This window comes from Trematomus bernacchii, unplaced genomic scaffold, assembly GCF_902827165.1.
Source record: "Trematomus bernacchii unplaced genomic scaffold, fTreBer1.1, whole genome shotgun sequence".
Taxonomy (NCBI): Eukaryota; Metazoa; Chordata; class Actinopteri; order Perciformes; family Nototheniidae; genus Trematomus; species Trematomus bernacchii.
Genome location: NW_022987547.1, coordinates 2,048,767 through 2,062,722, shown reverse-complemented (window position 1 = coordinate 2,062,722; position 13,956 = coordinate 2,048,767). Strand labels below are relative to the sequence as shown.

Genomic DNA, 13,956 nt, shown 5'->3' with positions numbered 1-13,956 from the left:
GTGTGTTCAGGGTGCGGCTGTATGAACTCATGGTTGTGTTTCCTCAGGCGCTACCCTCGCCTCTCTCTGGCCAAACAGTGCATGAGCCAGATCCAGCCCAAGTTGCTCGCCAAACATGTCTTCAGACTCATGGAAAAATTCAACATCGACCAAGGTGTGTGTGACTGGGCATGTGTCTAGTTGTTCATTTATTTGTGTACACACCGCAGGCAGAAATGAAAGTGTTCTCATCTTTTCACTCAGGACTGTGTCCCAATGCTCTGCACAAGAGGAGGCTGGACTCTTTACGTTTCCTCATGTACAAAACATTCGTGGAGGTAAGTGATGCAGCAGGGTTTTACATGTATTAATTATCACAATATATAGATAAGATAAGACTGTATTAATTATTTTATAATGATAATACTTTTTAGATGGATGACAGACTTCCTTTATGTTTGATTTCCAAAATACACATTTTCCCAAACTTTCTTCCATCACCTGTGTAGTTCAGTTTTGTTTCCTTAAATTAACAAACTGATATGCTTCCTCATACTATAAACTTTTCTGGATTGACAAAATGTATGTGAAAGACAAGTGGGGATGTGGCCTATTGTGACTTTCTCAGAAGTATCGCTAAATCTCCAAGAGTTAAGACAAACATAGCTGGCTCATAAACTGATGTGAAAAATGTATAGCCCATGGGTTTCTTTCATGTGATTTTACCACAACATTCAAAACCCCCTTGTGTCTAGAAAGTATTTGTTCTTCTTTTCAGATAATGTTCTCATTTTACTTTCACATATTCCAACTTTAATCACGGACACATTTGTAATTCTGCATTTTTAGCCAAAACAAGCAGGTAACAAATCTCTGTGGAATCTCTGTTGATTTTTCAAAGTGAAGAATAGTAGACTCTCTAAACATGAGCAGATGGCAGCATGTGAAGCTCTTTCTGAAGGATAACTTACAAAAGCCTGATGAGAACAAACACTAATCAATACCTAATTCACTCATGATGTCAGAACTGATGGGAAGAACCATGTCTGTTTGTTTGTAAATGTTGTTTTTATTTATTAACGTCACAATAGTGTAAATTCAATTTGTGAGTCGGCTTACCTAGTAGCATAACTAATTAATAACACTTGTGGCTATGGCTTTTCTTTTTTCTAGAAAGGCATGACGGAGGAGATCTGGAGTGACCATGTGCAGGTTGGTGTTAATGGATATGTGGGAGGCGTAGTGGTCTAATGCAGAGTCCTGCACGGGTCTGATTTTCAAGACCTGCACCCGCGACGTGCAATACCGAACCCACCCCGCCACCCGCACATATTGCCATTTAGTTCCGCAAACCGACCCGACCCGTCGGCACAAGATCCGCAAACCGACCCGAACCCGCATATCCTATGAGCAGTGAAAACGTGCAATTATTAACACACGCAGTTGCATATTTGGCTCAAAAAGCGTGGGATGTTGGTTATTTTCTCCATCTAGGATGTCACCAAAAGCCTCCCAGACGTTGGATTTCGCTCTAGAGGAAGTGTTATTGACAATGCTGTATTCTCCGAGCTCCGCCTTCACCTCAGCCATTTCGAATGTGGCGCGCTCAGCAGCAGGTTGATGCGGTGCAGAGGTTATGATTATGCGCGGTCCCGCGGGGGAGAGGTCTGAGGATTTAAACATTAAACTAAATTATTATTATTTTAATATATTTATTATGCAACACCCGCGACCCGACCCGCATCATCTTTTTTTTACCCAGAACCGAACCCGGAAAAAAGCGTTTGAAAAAATACCACCCGCGAATCACTTTTTTTGCGGGTCACCCGTGTACCCGACCCGATGCAGGACTCTGGTCTAGTGCGTTGGTGTTCGGATCAGGGGGGGCACAGGTTCAAACCCCACTGCAGTCAGCATGTCGTTGTGTCCCTGGGCATGACACTTCACCCCAAATTGCTCCTGTGGGGATTTCCCACAGTATTGAGTATGTAAGTCGCTTTGAATAAAAGCGTCTAACAAGTAACATGTAATGTAATGTAATGTAATGTTTGTGTAGAGATATATATATATATACTGTACTGTATGTTAGTATCAATAAGGTATTTATGATGTGTTTTACGTGATGACATTTTGACTCCACTTGTGTATTATGTGTGTATACAGTACGTCGTGGCAGATGACCTTGAGCTGAGGATATCATTGGTGGAGTTGTTAGTGAGGTACTCTGATATTCAGAAAGCCGCTCAGTGGGCACTGCGATACAACATCCCCAGGAACAGACTGCCCTGTGGGGTCTGGGAGACGCAGCAGGATCTACCGCCTGATCTACGGTGAGTTGGCCAAAATATGCATAAACATATTCTATAGGCACCAAGTAATATGCACAGGAGGCAATCAAAGATGACCAGTTTCTGCCTGTTTCTCTGCTGTCTTTCTCTGTCTCATTCTGCATCGGTTGATGTTGTTCTATTCTCTTTTCCTAAACTCCTTTAAATAACACACATTTGTTGCCTCTTCTCAGACATATTGGTGGTTCAGCACAAACTGAGGACTGGATTCCGTCTCAGTCTCACTGTCAGAAGTTCTACCAGGTGCCGCTTACCAAAGACAAGGTTCATTTCGTGGACTCGCCTGCAGCTCTTCAGAGATGTCGAAACATTGTGCTGAAGGTACAGAGAACAACAAAAAAAAGGAATTGTGTCCATTAATGTAAATCTCTATAACTAATGGGTTTCAAAATGTCACAATATCCTACAATACAACACCATGGGGATACAATGCATACGACACATTTACAATACCTATGTCCAACACTTAATTTGCTCAACATTAATCTACAGCTGTTGTTTAAAGGACCTCTATTACAGACAGTAATCAGTAAGACAGTTATCCCTCTCCATATATTGTCTTACAGTGTATATATCCTTTTCTTTTTGTATTATTTTAACTTGTTGCTGCAGTCTTAACCACCCCTGTCTTTGTTTACCTATGCTTTCTCCAGGAGGGTGGTGTGGTAGGAGTTGACATGGAGTGGCAGCCCACCTTTGGCTGTATCAGGGCCACTCAGAGAGTGGCCCTGATACAGCTTGCAGCTTTGGATCAGGTTTTCTTATTAGACCTTTGTGTAGCTGGATTCTGTCAACACCCTGGGACTGTTAGTTTCATCAGGAGCTTGTTCTCTGACAGGAGCATCATCAAACTGGGTAAGAAACATACTTAAGTAAGGTTAAATCAATTTCATCTGGGGCATTTCTGTTTATAATTTCCATCTCTAACATTCCTCCTATTCAGGTTATGGTATGTCAGGAGATATCAAGTGTCTCCTGGCCACTTGGCAGCAGCTTTTAGAGGAGCCATTAAAGATGGAGGGGGTGCTTGATCTTTTTAAAATACACCCAAAGGTAAAATTCACATACATGTTCACAATATATTTACATGTTCTGACATAGATAGAACAACCTGTCAATCGATACATCTAGAGATTACTCTGCAGATTCATTGTAGCCCTACTGTATTGTTTTTACTTTATTTGTTTCAAAACAGCAAAGGTGGGTGCCTAAGAATTGGGTTTGTGCTTCTATTTCCTTTAGTTTTTAATTATTATAACATTAAGCATACGACAGAAGGTGTCAGGCAAGATTCTCAGGCAAGAGAAATGTGTCCCAGCAGTAGGTGTACAGAAGTATGGCGTGGGTTTTGATACTTAAGAGTGTCTGGAACTGAGTAGCCTGGTTCAGCTCAGCAAGCACCAGTGTTGGCATTGCCACTGTCCCCCATCCAACTCGGGTTAGAGGACGAGGGGATTGTAACTTTTGGTTCTGTGTTTCATTGCATGGTCATAACTCAGGTACATCCTGCAGCTGTGGCCCAGTAGTTTGCCTGACATATATGTAGCTAAGTCTCTGAGGTGGATAGGAATGTGGAAACGGCAACAAGGGTCTGTTACCCATGAGGTCACCTCACCATCTGCTGGAGTACGCTGCATGCTGCAGGATCTGAGGAATCCAAGAAATGTTTTTGAATATCACAGAGAAAGGAATGTCTGAGTGAAAGAGGATGTTGTAACAGGACATTAAAGCAGTAGGCATCTGCCACTAAATGGATGTTAAAAAGTGGAGTGGTCCCACTTTCAAAATGAGGTGTTCTACTGACTTTGGTGTCACATAATTGCAACAATGATTACATAATTAGAGTATCCACCTCCTAATACAGATCAGCTCTAAAATGTAATGAAACATACTTCACCCTTCCATCAAGTTTCATCAAAATCGAGCCTTTACTGGAGTTATTTCATAATCCTGTTGACGGGAAAACATAATCACCTTGGCCGAGGTAATTCATAGATTTGCTTAACAGCTCTTTAGTCGATGAATCTGAAGTATGGACCTAACCATGTTATTCTGACTTTGAATTTCTATAATGTTGTCTACAGATCCAGCATCAAAAGATCAACAGGCCTCAGAATGGACCCAAAGAGGTGCTGGTAGGAGAGGGCTCTTCAGAGAAAGGCCTCAGTCTGCTGGTACAACAGGTCCTCAAAAAGCCCCTGGACAAGACCGAGCAGATGTCCAACTGGGAGAAACGGCCACTGCGCATCAGCCAAATTAGATATGCAGGTACGGTATAATGCACACACAGACAATGACACTGAGACAGATGGTTGATGCTCTTTTCACTATAGAACAGATTATTTCGTTATCCCCTGACGAGCTGCAAACCAATACATTCACCCCTCTTCCTCTCTCTTGTTTTTTTTAACGTCCATCTAGTGGCAGATGCCTGCTGTTTGCTGGAGGTGTACTCAGTCCTATCCGGCAATCCAGATCAATTTGGGCTACCGTCGGATCTGCGCAGCATCATGTCCCGCCAATCAGAGAAGAGAGGAGACAAAAAGAAGAAGGAGGACAAGTCCTGTGACAAAGAGGTCAGGAGTCAAATCTTCCAGCAATAGTTGTTTTTGATGGTTTTCAACTGATACCAAATGGCTTGAGTAGTGGATGTAAGGACAAATGAATCCTTCAACATTTCGTCTTATACAGAAAGGCTGAAATCAAGAGCGGGACATTTCATCATGAGATTGTGGAAGAATCCATTAGGTACCTGAGCGGTTCCTGACCCCTTGACATGTTCATGTTTGACTCTGAATACGTTTGATATGGTCCTCCTCTCACAGTTCTGTGCAACTTCTCATGAATAAACAACCTGAGAAAAAACCAGCAGGTAACTTTAGAAGGGCCTTGTATCAGAATAGTATTTGAAATGCTTCACGTCACCCCACAATAAAAAAATAATATTTACCAGTAGACCTTTTTTTCATTCTAGATAGTTGTTCTGTGTGAGTTGCAGAGTGTTTGAGGTATCAGCTGTAAAGACGTCTGCTTCACATCAAATGTAATGGAACTAGATGGTACTTGGCTTGTGGTGCTCAAAGTGCCAAAAATCGGTTTAAAAACCTCATCATCCATGTCTCCTTCCATAAATCATGACCCTAAGTAGATGCACACTTTATTCTATGTGGTGGTATGGTTGGCGGATGTAGTTTAGTAAAATTAATTGTTTCTTTGAGAACATTTTAGCACCAATATCAGTTGATCGTCTTGAGTAATTGGGTCATGATTTCTGACACTTTGAGCAACACAAACAGCGTGCCATGTAGTTCCATTATTGAGTAGGCAGTCAACTCTAAGGGCCATACTTCAAAGACACAGCAACTCACACCAAAGTCAACAGAGTTATGTTTGATGTTTGTTTAACTTCACAAACTGCAATGAATTGGATCAAACCCACTTACAGAGAAAACTGAAAAACCTAGATTTGAGCGTCTAACCTGCATGGGGAGATTATGTGTTTGACCGAGACACTTCAGCAGCTCCTCGCAGCTCCAGGGGTGCGTTTGTAAAGCTCACCCTGTGCTTTGACCTCCCTGCACTGCGGTGCAAGTGAAAAGAAAATCCCCCTGTGGGGATCAGTTAAGTATCACATTATTGTCTCTGTCCATTTAGGAATGTCAGGGGGCTCAAAGGGTCAGCCCCCCTCGCTCCGACACAGAGAAAGGCCTCCTGTGTGGCGAGAAGCCTTCTGAAGACGCCCCCCCTCTGCCCCCCCAGCACTTGCGGGTGGTGTGTGACAACATGCTGCAGGGACTCGGGAGGTACCTGCGCTGCCTGGGAGTCGATGTAATCATGTTGGAGAACACTGATGATCACAGAGTGGCAGCAAAGGTTAGTTGGACGTCCCAGCTTAAGACACATACCTTTTTATACTCATTAAACTAGTTTTATACTAAATTAAATATGTATTTTAAACTTCTGTTGAGGTTTACGAAAGGAAGCTTTGAATGTCTGTCATATTTTATGATGTCATCACCCTAAAAATACAAAAATCCTCAAATTAAATGTGGTGATATAAATGTAATGTATGTTGCTGTTAAGTTGCTTAAGGTCCGCCTTGTTAATACAGGTATGTTCCCCCCTAATGTGCAGCACGAAGGAGAGCAAACTGTTTTTAGAGCGCAGAAATAAAAGTCATGCAAATATTGGAAATTGTTATATCATTGTCATTTTGTTTTTGATCATTTTCATCTTTTGGATAACCTAGAATAAAATGAGTATATATTTGTTGTTTATGTTCTAATGTGTATTTGTTGTGTGTCAGTTAGCACAAGCTGAAGGCCGATTCATTCTTACGTGTGGACAACCGTATCAAACTGTGAGTACTTACTAATATCAACAAATCTGAAGTCTACAAACTGATGATGAACATGTTTATGTATGTTCCTTGTTTGCTTACACACTGCCTTTGTCTCCCCTCTTAGCTGCGGTCCCAGGTAGGAGAGGGTCGCTGTCTGTCCCTGGACTGTGCCGAAAAGGCCCGAGACCAGGCCGCTCGAGTCCTCCGACACTTCAATGTGCAGCTCAAGCCCTGCGACATCTTCAGCCGCTGCCAGGTAAGGAAACTCACGCTGTTTCTCAATGTATTTATTAAATGAACTGTGTATAGTCTTTCGCATATAGTGGTCCATTCCTTATTATTTCCTGAAATTCCATTTTAAATTCCCAATATGTATCACCTTATTTACAGTATTGAATACATCACAATATATTGAAGTAACCCAAGTATCATAACATGCATCCTACTGACTTCTTTTGCCCTGCTTTACTTTCAATGAGAAAGAGGAAAATGTTTGCGTTTCTATATCAGGAAGTAGAACTACTAATATGAAAACCCATGCAATATTTCTGTGGTTATAAAAAAGAGCCGAAGTTGAGAAAGGGGAAGTCTTAACCATATAATACAAGGAAATGGAGAAGTGGGGCATTAGAATACCAATAATAACTTCACTTTTCCGAGAAGATGGCGTTAATGAGACTGTTTGTACCGGATTGTGTTGGTGATGGTGACTAAGAGAAGGAAAAGTCATCAACAAGCACTCCGTACTGAAAGAATAAGCTAATCGGCTGCACCTTCATGTGAAAGGTGTCCCGTTGAGGTATTCTGGGTATGTTCAGACCCCGGGGCTGACCCAGGAGACACTGAAAGGGATAGCGTATCCCATATGGCCTTAAATGCCTCGGGCGTCCCAGGGGAGAGTTGGAGGAGAGATGAGGAGAAAGATGTCTGGGTTACCGTGTGAGCATTATATTTCTAGTCTGGGCATTTGAGCCATATTTGAGTCAAAGGAAAAACATATTCATTTTTGTTTTAAACAGTCAATATTGAATTAGTCTAATCTTGGTTAGATTTTTTTTATTCTTTTCCGTCCTATCACCACCTTGTCTTGGTCGATGGAAAAAAGGGTTGTTGACGAAATTAAACTGGATAAAAACCTTTCAGTGTTATAATCTTCTTTCCTCAGAAACAGAACATAAACATTGTCTACAGACACACACACACAGGTGCACTCCACTGCGTAATTCTAATCTGATGTGATCATGTTTGTGGCGCCAGGGAAATATGTTTGTTAGTCAGTTTGTTGCAACCGATCATTGTTGTACCTGACCTGTAGATATCTCCATGGGTGGCTGTTTGAGGAAATCTGTGTTTGTGTTTGTGTGTCTCTAGTGGAGGTTGAGATTTAGGGGGGGGGGGGGGGGGCCTGGCTGGCTGGCTGGCTGGCTGGCTGGCTGGCTATCTGTAGGGCAGTTTCTAAACTTGGGTGTTCTGGCACGCTCCTGGTAGGGGGCCTTAAATGTGTCAAGATACACCACTGGGTACATTTGTCTCACAGCCAAGATGTAAAAAACCTGGACCACCTTGATGCTACCTCCTGTCTTGATAATAAGATGATGACACACACACACACACACACACACACACACACACACACACACACACACACAGACCCCATTTACACGCAAGCGCATACGAAACGCAAACGAACCGAATACGATATCAAAAAAGTATTCCGTTCACACGAGACCGCTCGGGTGCGCTGGAGACGCTGTAGTACATTATGCCGGGCCTGTAAGTGGCGCTGTACTTCCGCCACAAAATACACCAAAAGCAGCGAAGAAGACCCCCGATCATGGTTGCCATGGTTGCCCTTCTGTTTATACCCCGCGGTGGATTTAGCAACATGTAGTTCAACTGTTCATGTCATTCTCCATGTCCACTTGCTGATGGTTGTGGTAGAGGAGCTGTAGATTTTGCACTAAGATCTGTAGCATGGTCAGTAGCAGTAGCTACTGACAGTAGCTACTAGCTACTGACCATGCTACAGCAGTGAGCAGCAGAGGTGGAGAGAGGTGGGGCTATGGCTTCATCGTTATCAGGAAATGATCGTATATAGGGCGTACACACGGAGCCGTTTGACCCGCCAGAGCGTTCGGTTTGCAGATCTATCAACTTTGGGACCCGTTATCGTTTGCGGGGTCCGTTTCCGCATTTCCGTTACGGCCTCGTGTGAACGAACAGGCTATACGAAAGAAAAAAAGTAGCGGATACAACCGTTTGCGTTCTCGTGTAAACAGCACATCACTCTGGCCAAATGGTCATCACCTACCTTTCCCATGTATTGGTCACTCCTGATGCCACTTCCAGGCAGAGTCACTTTGATATATTATGGCCAAAGGAAAGCCAAATGTGACTTAAGTGTTAAACGGCTCCAGTCACAGCTCTGTGCCTCAGATCTCCCCTTCAGTTCAGACGAGAAACTTGAGAAAAGTTTTGCCCTAGCATGTGGATAAACCTTTACAACTTATTTGGGATGGGCAACTTTGGGAAACATTTTTGACCCCCCATAATTTTGTTGAATTGCAGTTTAAAAACATTTGTATCAAGGCCCTTCAATACAAAGTCAACAAGTTACTATATCAAATAATCGTGACCATTTCAATCAATAAAGGACAAAAGTAATTGTGATTCTAATTTATGCAAAATCGAGCAGCCCTATCTCTTCTCGCTCTCTCTCTCTTTCTGTGTGTGTGTGTGTGTCACCCTGGGGGCTGCTCTCTGTGGCCCACCCAGGCGAAGTTAACCCCTTTGTTATCTGATTGTAAAGCTCTCTGATTAGCAATGGCTGGGTTAGTTTCTCTCCCTTTGTCTCTCTGTGTTTCTCCCTCATGCACATACACCACTGATCAATGTCATGAGGAGGGAGAAGTAACAACAACAAAAAAACAAGACAGAGGAGATTAACTGCAGACTTGTGTGTGTTAAGATTGTGCAGGGAAAGGGTTAATGTTTGTATCTGTGTATCAATAGGCCCAACACAGATTTTGGAGGCATAGGAATGTGTGTCCACTATGGAGACCCCAAAAGGAGAGGGGGACAGAAAAGGGCCTCCTGTGTAACTGTCTGCATACTTGCCTGTACTTGCTTACGATGCAACGGTTAAAATGAAAAAGAAAAATGTATGTTTCAATCAATGATTCAATCCCTATTCATGTTGTTGGATGGATTTATCTACAATCTGTTTATTTTCAGTATAGCTCTGAGAGAACCTGACTCTCAGCTGACCGTTTTTTTATTTATTATTATGTCATTACTCTATTACTGTTACTTTATTTTATTATTATTTATGTTTACTACCTTGAAAAGGATGCATGGGATGGTTAAAAAAAAGCCAGAGAGTTTCCTGGCCAAAATAATTTGCCTGAAATTGCACAAATCATGTTATCTTATATTTTGTAAAGAAAAATATACTTTAATGGGACAAACAGCTTTTTTAACAACCTCTTTAGTAAAATCAAATTATACTCAAATATATAAAAGATACATAAAAAAAACAATGACAATAGCAACGTTGTGCGACTCCGCTCTTTTCCGATTCGTGATAGAATCTTATATTATCCCTCCTTGAAAAAAGTATTTACTGTAAAAGAGGAAGAATCTTGCTCACTTTAAAGGAACTTCTGACTGCAGTAAAACTGGATTCTGTATTTCTCAGCGTTGACATGTGTCACGGTATTAAACCTCTGTCTTCAGTCCTTACATTTCATCTGTGTGGATTCCTGCACCGGGTTGGTATGAGGGTGGAGTTGGCTATTGGTCCATGACAGTTTCCTTATTCAGCTCTATTCTATCCCTACCACTAATGCCATGCCGTCTATACTTTCCATGAAAACACACACAGACACACACACTTCCGTTGGGCTGTGCAGTTCCATCAGATGTCCCGTACTGGCCTTTTATAGACATGTTGGGATAGCAGAGATATCCTGAGAGATAGACATTAAGCCAGCCACACACACACACACACACACACACACACACACACACACACACACACACACACACACACACACACACACACACACACACACACACACACACACACACACACACACACACACACACACACACACACACAAGACAGTGAACTTACCGGTATAAAACATACACACACAAGACAGTGAACTTACCGGTATAAAACATACAGACACCATCATACACACACTGTCACCTCAGCACCTTAAAACACACACACTCAGATTCAGTACTAGACGCTATTGCAGCAGAAAATCGCTGGTTCCCACGCACCAGACTACTGGGGAAGTGAAAACAAGAGCAACAGGAACCGCCACACCGTGAGAGGGAGGGGTGCGAGAGATGCGGGGGGGGGGCGGCGGTTAGGGAGAGGAAAAGGGGGAGGGAGGGAGGAAGAGAAGTGAGGACAGAGGTGATGGTAAAAGGGCAGACTGAGAAAGGGAAGCAAATGAGAAGAAGTTCAGAAGAAAGACGGGTTTACGAAGAGATTGTGTGAGGAAGTCAGACATAATCGGTGTGTGTGTGTGTGTGTGTATGTGTATGTGTGCAAGTGAGATGAGTGTTTGTTGAGTGAGGAAGAGCGAGAGGAAGAGAGAGTGTCTGAGAAAGGTGGCATTGAAGGAAGAGGAGGGGGTGAAGGAGGGCGAGGCGATAGAAAGACTTGTTGTCCGTCCTTTGATCTACAAAGAGGGCCGCGGGCTGAGAGACGGGAGGAATGTGAGAGGTTGAGACACGTTTAAAGTTACCCTGCGGTGGAGCTGTGTGCATGAGTGTGTACATTTGTGCATGTGAGCAGTGTTGGAAAGTAACCAAGTACTTTTTTCAACCTGTTAAGTCTTATCCTCAGCGCGACTATTTCCATTTTGTGCCATGTTCAACTTCTACCTTACTACATAGGCAATAATGCACATTTTACTTCACTTTAATTTTTGAAAGCTTTAGTTATATGACAAAGTTGCACACTCAATTAATTTGCTCAATGGACATTGAAATGAATTGGCATTATTGCATTTCTTTTATCCCAAATGATTTAATTATATTAACCTGTCAAGTGTAATGATGTGCTGCTTCCCTTTGTAGTTAATACTTTTATATACACATTTATATTATGAGGTTTTAATTGATAACTTTAGTAAAAAGGTTACATTTCACATTTTGATTTAATTCAATAACCTCAAATACCTTTCCCATATCAAGAACTTTACATACTTTGATTCTTTTTTTATGCTAAATGTATTGCTCTTTCACTTTAGTAAGACTTCATATTTATTTATACACTGGAATTACTACCTTTTACCAAAGTAGAAGTTCTAAATACTTTCATCACTGCGTGTGATTGATAAAGTCTTAGGATGTGCGTATACGTGAAAATTCAGTAGAAAACAGAAGACATTATTTGTAATCCTCACACCTTGATTTATATTTGTTTTTTTTAAATGCACACAGCATTTGTCGGTAACTACAAATATGCAGAGAGTCACTCTTTGCTCACACGCAAGCTGTGAAACGACTTTGAGCTCTGCGGCTTCGTCTGCATCTGTGTGCCGTCTGTACTGTTAGTCGTGGTGACAAAATAGGTTTTATGTGGCCCGCCGTTTTCCCACTCTCCCTCCCCTCTCCGGAGAAGAGAGGGAGGGGGGCATTCCATCGGCACGCCAAGACATTCCGAGGGAAACCATCCCAAATATTTCCCACTGTGTGTGGCGAGGGGCTCTGCGTCTCCTGTTACACACATACGGTTTGAGAAAGTGCTAAGAGGGAATACACACACACACACCGTCACAATGAATGAAGACAGTTAGTGGGTGCAGTTATGAGTGAGAGATGGATGTTTGTCTGTCTGTTTTCCTGTCTGTCTGCAGGGGAGCCAATTTCAGCCAAATCATAAACGGCCATTGTGATTGTTGTGTCACTCCAGCGTGAGTTAATGAATGAGCGTGCTTTAAGACATGACCACAAATATTTTGCTTTCACTTTGCTGTTCTGGGGCGTTACATTTCTGTGGAGATGACTTCTTTACAGGAATGAGATGTTGACTTATGGAGTGATCGCTCAACAGAAATATGAAAGCTTTCCTGTGAGCTTCACTGGAATTCATAAACAACTCAATTATAGGGAAAAAAAACTGTGGCTCACACTAATGAAGAAGTCCTATGCAAGTGGAACTGTCACTAAGATGAAACACAGTGCCGTGTGTATTGGTTTTGGACTATTAGGCTAAATCGCAATCTGTGTCGCATTATAGGATAATGATACTGCAAAATCACATACTCTAAGAGTCATATAATATATAGTGATGTTAAAATCACTCAAGTGTGTTACAGGAGATCTTAGTCCCAGCTTTCTTTGTAGAGGTATGTCAACATCTTTTCAACTCTGTCTACCCATAAGCCCCCCCCCCCCCCCCCCCCCCTCTCAATCAACTTCCTCTTGACTGCCTTTTTTTTGTTTATTTTATTTTACTATATTTATTTGTTTGCCTGTCCTTGTTTGTCTACCCTCCCTCATACTGTAAAGCGTCTTTGAGTTGTGAAAAGTGCTATATAAATAAAATGTATTATTATTATTATCATAAGATCATTTCCTCAGGATATAATTTTGCTGAAATGCCATAAATAATGAGTCTGGACCAAAACATTTGAAAATGATTTTAAACAATCACTGCACAGTTTGTACGTATTATTGCCATAATGATCGTCGGGTTAATCCCTGGCTTCATTTTAAAGTGTCCCCAAATGTTTCCCTCAGTGTGAATGTGTTTGTGAACAAATGCTGACATGTTATGTAAAGGCGCTTAGGCCTGTCACGACAATTAATTTTGTTGGACGATACATTTTCCCGGAAATTATTGCGATAAGCGATAATATTGTCCATTTTAGACCACTGACATAATGATAATATATAATAATAATTCAAGTACATCCTTTCAAACTGAACTTTTTATTGAACATTCAACATTGCAAATAAAATGTGAAATAATATTCAAATATATAGATTATATATAATAAATAAAACAAATACATTTAATTATAAAAAAAAAATTAAATCACACAACCAAAACAATAAATTAAATAGACTCAGGCTGGAAAACAGAGCTCTCTCTGTCTCTCTCTGTCTCTCTCTCTCTCTCTCTCTCTTCTCTCTCTCTCTCTCTCTCTCTCTCTCTCTCTCGCTCTCTCTCTCTCTCTCTCTCTCTCTCTCTCTCTCTCTCTCTCTCTCCTCTCTCTCTCTCTCTCTCTCAAAATAAATAAATAAATATATATATATGAG

General features: G+C 41.7%; 1 protein-coding gene across 2 annotated transcripts in view; it reads left to right on the top strand.

Annotated features, from left to right (window-relative positions):
• Positions 1-13,956, top strand: part of exd3 (exonuclease 3'-5' domain containing 3) — a 51,901-nt gene that overhangs the window by 11,238 nt on the left and 26,707 nt on the right. For both annotated transcript variants that reach the window (XM_034122898.1, XM_034122899.1), the window contains exons 8-19: positions 48-154; positions 244-317; positions 1,153-1,191; positions 2,143-2,309; positions 2,501-2,648; positions 2,981-3,182; positions 3,271-3,380; positions 4,412-4,595; positions 4,749-4,903; positions 5,982-6,200; positions 6,634-6,687; positions 6,794-6,925. In XM_034122898.1, the coding sequence (XP_033978789.1) occupies positions 48-154; positions 244-317; positions 1,153-1,191; positions 2,143-2,309; positions 2,501-2,648; positions 2,981-3,182; positions 3,271-3,380; positions 4,412-4,595; positions 4,749-4,903; positions 5,982-6,200; positions 6,634-6,687; positions 6,794-6,925 (1,591 nt within the window). The remainder of the gene's footprint in view (positions 1-47; positions 155-243; positions 318-1,152; positions 1,192-2,142; positions 2,310-2,500; positions 2,649-2,980; positions 3,183-3,270; positions 3,381-4,411; positions 4,596-4,748; positions 4,904-5,981; positions 6,201-6,633; positions 6,688-6,793; positions 6,926-13,956) is intronic.